Here is a 6,781-nt window from a genome sequence, read left to right on the forward strand (position 1 = left end):
TTCCGGGAGTGTTCCGTTTTTTACGGGTCACTCAGTCTAGGTCAGTGATCAGACAGGTCACCAAATAAAAGAGGTAAGATAGTATATCACATTAATTAAACATACAGATAAAACAATAAAGACCCGCATTATAAGTGTGTTTATTTATTTTATGTAACGCATTCACATATCTAACAATTACTGCAAAAATATTTCAAATTTCATGAACTCTTTCAAATATTATGCATTCTAATGTTACACAACGGACATAAAATACATATTATCTTTCTCATATTACTATGAGTATATGCTGGCATGCACAATTGTGGTTCAAAGCATTTACCAGGATTTCAAAAGCTTCAAACAAGAATTAAAATTAAACAATTAAATTAAACAACTGTTTCAATGTATTTTTGCAAATCATAGTCCAAGATTATCCAGACCGAGTAACCTGTATTTTTCATTTTAAGTCCAAGACAAGGTCACTTGCATTCCTCATTTTAAGTCCAAGACAAGGTCACTTGCATTTCTCATTTAAAGTCCAAGACAAGGTGTCCGTTCTTTCAAATAAAACTCGATATCCTTCATGAAAACCATTGCTTTCATCATATATTCATCCTTTTGGAATGTTAAAACAAAATTATTGATGTGGTAAATCTTATTTGAGAGTAAGAGTGCATCTTAAAAGTTAAAGTAATGGGCCTTCCTATTTATGAACATTTTGTTTGTGGCAACATGTGCACCAAGTTTAATTTGAATATCATGAACAATTTTGGAGTTAAAGCCATCAGTTTTTTGCCGAAACAAATTGTAATACAAAGGGCATAGCGCAAGAAGGCAGAGTTATGGGCCTTGCTTCACAAATCTTCGACAACAACTTAACTTTTGGTTGTCCGGTTAGCGCACTCGCTTTTCACCAAGGCAACCGGGGTTCAATTTCCAACCTGGGTGCATGTGAGTTTGGTAAGAAGTCACCAAGCCGGACAAGTGGGTTTTCTCCAGGTACTCCGGTTTATCCCACAACACAAGACCACACTTTTGCTCAACATCGTGCCAACGAGTGTGACTAAGAATAAGTTGTCATGACTTTCTTCACAATCGTTGTAAAGTGTATTTTTTCCCAACTTACTTTTTGGTTTAATCAACAGACAAGCACGAAATGAGACGAAACAAAAACCTAGCAGAATTAAAACAATCTACAGTGAAAGGCTTTTTGCCAATTCAAGGGACATAATTTAAATTAAGTCAAGTTTTTGTTGTTTGGGTTACTGCAAACAGACACTATTTTACAGAGGGACTGATTTAAAATTTTACCTCAACAATCATTTAATGATAATCATCATAACATTGTGGAAATGTAACCGTTTATGTTGATTACTTTTAAAATAAGTAATAAAATTCTAGTAACTGAAAGTGCTTTGCATGAAATTTACAAATATCATAGAAGTCAATGGTAAAAAAATAACCAAGTTACATACTTGTCAATGAAAGCAGTCATGATCGTGCGGGCAGACAAGGGAAAGTAGCTTTGTATAACGATGTTTTAAGCAATCGCGAAAATTAAGTGGTAATCACGAAACAATTCGCGAACTTTAACAGGTTATCTTACGGCAGTTATATGCCACCATATTGAACTTATGCCACCTTCATTCGAATTATGATAAAGTATATATTCACATTTAAACCTTTTCAGTCGCGTCTCTGATGTCTTGCATCAAAGGTCGTCTTCTTGGTATTTTTGATTACCAACGTGCACTGATGACGGCGTATTATATCGCCTCTCGGTATACTTGTTTAAGTTGCAATGCATAACGTACATTACCTCTCCTTCTGATGTAAAGGATCTCTTATATTGAGGACAAATTAATGAAGGCTCTTGATTTATTCGTTTTGCCTGAAAAACAGCCACGTTCGTAAAGTTATAGCATTTTTAGATTGCTTCTACTACGTTCGCGAGTCGTACGTTTGTCTAGAAATAATTTACATCCAAATTACTGAATCGCCTTTAAAACGAGTTACTAAAATAGCAAAACAAATATCAGGTGCGTTAAGTACAACCCAAGTATTGATAAAGCATATTGACATGAATAAATATAATATGTAGTTTCGTTTTCCACTAGAAAGAACGTGTATTTGGGTTGAGTTATCTCTATGAACTTAATATTGATAGCATTGTCTTTATCATTTCTGACGAATACAAATAGTTTCTAAATGAAATATTATACGTATTGGAAAATGGAAATTAACTGGTAAGTGTTAAGTTCAATCGATGTTAAAATTTAAAAATATATTATTTTTTTTAAATCAAAACAATTTACTTCCTGTTACACTTAGAATTTCGTAATTTTAGCTAAAATGAAGCTGTTGTCGAAATATTGTTCTTTACTTATAAAGAAGAGATAACAACTAATTCCATTTTGTAAAAGAATACGAGGATGAGCTCAACTTGGGTCGACAAGAAGGCAGTGGTTGCCATAGATTTTGGGACAACCTTTTCCGGTTATGCCTACTCACTCTCCGGCGACTACGGCGGCGATGGAAAAACTGAGAAGATTTATACCTCCTTGTGGCATCCTGGAAGCGGTCCAGGGTCAGTATTACTGCAATTCACACTGTGATATCATTTTTACATTACTAGTATTTGCTTACTGTAAGTGTTTCAATATTACACAGAAGTGGTTTCTGTCCAGGAAACGTATTCGAGAGTGATTATATATGCTTAAAGCTTTCGTCACAATCGAGCTATAATAAATTACGATGTAGTGTATTATAAAACAGTGGACAAAGTATAAACTTACGAATGTAAATTAATACGTAAATGTAACTGAAAACATTCTGTTTCCATTTAGTACAGTTATTCATTTCTGTTATACGATTATTTTTATGGCCTAGTTTAAAGGCCTAGTTTAAACCTTCTATAAGTGACCCCTCCCCAAAAACAACAACTACAACAACAAACAAACAACATCAACAAACTGTGTATAGTGAACAACCTCTGTTTATTGATCTTAATCTACTTGCCTTGATCCCTCTTATCAGATTTCTGATCAGAGTATCCTGTTGTACAGTTTTAGTTTTATTATAGAAATGGACCCTGAGCCAATAAACGAATACACAGGAAATCGGCCCCTACTGTGACACCAGTGCAATTAGCAGGAGATTATCATGCCAAACATTCCTTAAACTAGCCCTTTAAGGCCTTTGATCGGAGATCAATGATCAAGGTCTATTGTGTGTGATCCATTTAAAAATAAATAAACTGTTCTGCTCTATGTAATATTTCGTGTAAGCTAATTATATTATCAAAACTTTTAGTAGTATTTTGGTTCCATTGTTCTGTTTTTGTATATTTAAGCATGACTAAAACCCCAACAGTGTTACTTCTGAAGCCTGACAAAAGCTTTATGGCGTTTGGTTTTGATGCGGAAACGCGTTTTGCAGAGTTGGCTGAGGATGACGACATTGATGAAAGCCAATACCACTATTTCAAACATTTTAAAATGGAGTTATATTCAGACCAGGTAGGTATACAAGACGTCAACATTGTCATACTGTGGAAATGCTTGTATCATTAATCTTTAGATACTCTTCCCTTTTCTTTGAAATGCATATGCTTATTAAAGAAATGCAAATGGTTTAAAATATGTGAATTGCAGAAGTGCAAGTCTAACAATTTTCTTGGAGAAATCAAGGACCAGAAAGGGCGGAAATTCAGAGCTGTTGACATATTTGCAAAATCGATTGAGTACATGAAAATCAAAGCCTACGAAACAGTTCACAAGACAACCGCAGTCAGAGAACAAGATGTTTATTTTGTGCTTACGTGTCCGGCTATTTGGTCAGATTGGTCAAAGCAATTTATGAGGGAGGCTGCCGAAAAGGTACAAATAAGAGTATACTCCATTTTCGTGTTCTTTAGTGTGCAATCTTCTCAACATAATAACACATACAGGTATATCTTATATTGCATGGTTTGAATTCTTGCATTAGTGATATATGGCTGTGGTTTTATAGGCTGGAATTTCTCACGATCATTTGAGAATTGCTTTGGAACCCGGGTGTGCGGCTGTTTATATGCACACAAATAAGCTTCCAACGCTAAGTGCATCGTCCAGAGAGCTGTTTCCCATGGCTGAAGGAGATTGCTACTTTATTCTGGATATGGGAGGTTAGTACAGCATTAAACATGATAAGGGGTTATTTCTTAAACCCGAGATAGAAATAAACAGTCAAATTCTGCATATTATGGTTTTGGTTTGTTTTGTTTGGAAGAATTGGATCGTGATATCAAATTAACCAAACATTACTTGAAATGAAACGAAGCCAATGATAATAAGTTAGAGTTTACACTTCTGCATTGTATGTAAGTATTTTTTCCATAGATTTTTCACAAATATTTTAAAGCGGTTTTTTTACCATGTGTTTATGTTTTCTTTACAGGTGGTACTATTGACATAGCGGTGCACAAGATCAACCGGCAGGGGAAGTTTGAGGAAATAATGCATCCACACGGTGGTCCTTGGGGTGGCATAAACATCAACCTGAAATTTGAACAAGCGCTCGTAGCAGTATCAGGCGCGGCAACGTTTGAGCGATTTCGGACAGAATTTACAAACGACTATCTTGATTTGATGAGAGATTTCGAGTTAAAGAAACTTGCATTTCCCAGCGAAAGTTCAAATGTGGTTACCATGAAGATTCCACCAACTTACATTGAGTGCCACACGAAAGAAAACGGTGAAGAATTTTCAACGAGTTTACTGGATTTAGCATCGACAACAATATTAGCTGGGTCAACTTTTAGATATGGCAAAATCAAAATACCCAACGAAAGATTTGAAATGTTCTTTCATGACACTTTTAAACATATTATTGACAACGTGGGCCTGCTACTAGAACGATTACGTCAGAGGCACAACGTGAAGACAATATTTTGTGTTGGTGGATTTTCGGACTGCAAGCTGCTGTCAAAGAAAATCATAGATACGTTTGCCGACAAAACGGTCATCATTCCCCCTGAAGCCGTCGGTGCAATAATGAAAGGGGCAATTATCTATGGCCGTGATGAAAGAATCATCCAGTCAAGAATTAGCAAGTTCACATATGGGCTTGACTGGAACGAAGATTATGACCCAAATAAGCACCCTGTTAGCAAGAAAGAAACAACAGAGGATGGAGAAATGTGCAAAGACATTTTTCTGACCATAGCTAAAAAAGGTGACTCCGTCCCGACCGACAGCCCGACAAAATGTCTCGAGTCTTATGTGAAAACAAGTACGCAGAGGGCCATGGAATTTCCCTTCTACCGTACCGACAAAAAAACACCACCGAGGTTCATCGATGACCCAGATTGTATTTTGGTTGGATCCATGTCGGTACCAATACCTGACATCGAAAAAGGCTTAGACAGATGCGTGAAACTGGAGATTTATTTTGGGGCTACAGAGTTTACGGCCATTGCGCGAGTCAACGGAGGCGCTACGCATGAAGTCACATTTAACCTTGAGGAAACACAGGTTTGAATGCGTTACCGGATCAACACAATGCAAGATAGCAACTGCAAGAAGTCATTTTTATGATGTTTTGTTTGATCTCCCGAACACTAGACATACATTGATTAATGCTTTATTGAATAAATCCGTCCAATGGGATTTTACGTTCGTTTTTTGCGGCCACAATATACAACTCAATTGTTTTAGTAATTGTAAAATAGTTGTTAAATCATTCTCATGAGATTAATTTCCACCTGTATGCGTGTGTATTGAATTTGAATTAAAAATGTTCCCGGATAGCTTTGTGTCCTACTAAATTTCTTCATCTTTTCTGGTATCAAGATTTGACTTGTAACTGGTAACTGTAACTTGTGAAAATTGGCAAAAAAAAATATTTTTTTTAATTTTTTTATTTTATTATCTTTGTATCTAAGATAATAAAATAAAAAAAATAAAAAAAATATTTTTTTGGCCATTTTTCACAAGTTACAGTTACCACATTTTATTCTTACTAAAATTTGATAAAAACTTCTTTTTATAAAAAAAAAAAAAACAAAAAAACGGACGGGGGCGTGGTGTGTCAAAACAACGCCACCTGCCCCTGTGGATGAGGCTAGAATTACGTCATCCCTTTGTTATTGTGTTTACTAAAACGGGGGCTCCATTATTACAGGGAAGCTGCATTTAATCATACATCTCTGGTAAAGTATTTCATAAATGTGAAGTAAGCAAATTGTAACCGTTTAATTTTGTGAGTGATCTAAAAGAAATAAAATACCATGAAAACAAAAAGTAAACACAATATAATAAAGAGACAAGTGTTTAACACTACGGAAACTAATTATCGCAATGTGGAACAGGATTCCGGGAGTGTTCCGTTTTTACGGGTCACTCAGTCTAGGTCAGTGATCAGACGGGTCACCAAATAAAAAGAGGTAAGATAGTGATTATATCACATTAATTAAACATACAGATAAAACAATAAAGACCCGCATTATAAGTGTATATATTTTTTTATGTAACGCATTCACATATCCTACAATTACTGGAAACATATTTCAAAATTCATGGACTCTTTCAAACATTATGCTTTTCTAATGTAAAACAAAGGACAAAACATACCTATTATCTTTTTCATATTACTATGAGTACATGCTGGCATGCACAATTGTGGTACAAAGCATTTATCAGGATTTCAAAAGCTTCAAACAAGAATTAAAATTAAACAATTAAATTAAACAACTGTTTTTGCAAATCATAGTCCAAGATTATCCGGACAGAGTAACCTGTATTTCTCATTTAAAGTCCAA

The 6,781-nt window shown here is 35.2% G+C and overlaps 1 protein-coding gene across 1 annotated transcript; it reads left to right on the forward strand.

Moving 5' to 3' along the window:
* The first annotated feature begins 2,087 nt into the window (after positions 1 to 2,087).
* LOC128228307 (heat shock 70 kDa protein 12A-like) lies at positions 2,088 to 5,630 on the forward strand. The gene is made up of 6 exons (XM_052939542.1): positions 2,088 to 2,228; positions 2,406 to 2,569; positions 3,335 to 3,500; positions 3,636 to 3,860; positions 3,994 to 4,147; positions 4,420 to 5,630. Exons 2-6 carry the CDS (start codon positions 2,415 to 2,417, stop codon positions 5,499 to 5,501), a joined length of 1,782 nt encoding a protein of 593 aa, XP_052795502.1. The 5' UTR covers positions 2,088 to 2,228; positions 2,406 to 2,414; the 3' UTR covers positions 5,502 to 5,630.
* Positions 5,631 to 6,781: the final 1,151 nt, after the last annotated feature.

The sequence above is a fragment of the Mya arenaria genome, chromosome 3 (genome assembly GCF_026914265.1).
Source record: "Mya arenaria isolate MELC-2E11 chromosome 3, ASM2691426v1".
NCBI classification, from domain to species: domain Eukaryota; kingdom Metazoa; phylum Mollusca; class Bivalvia; order Myida; family Myidae; genus Mya; species Mya arenaria.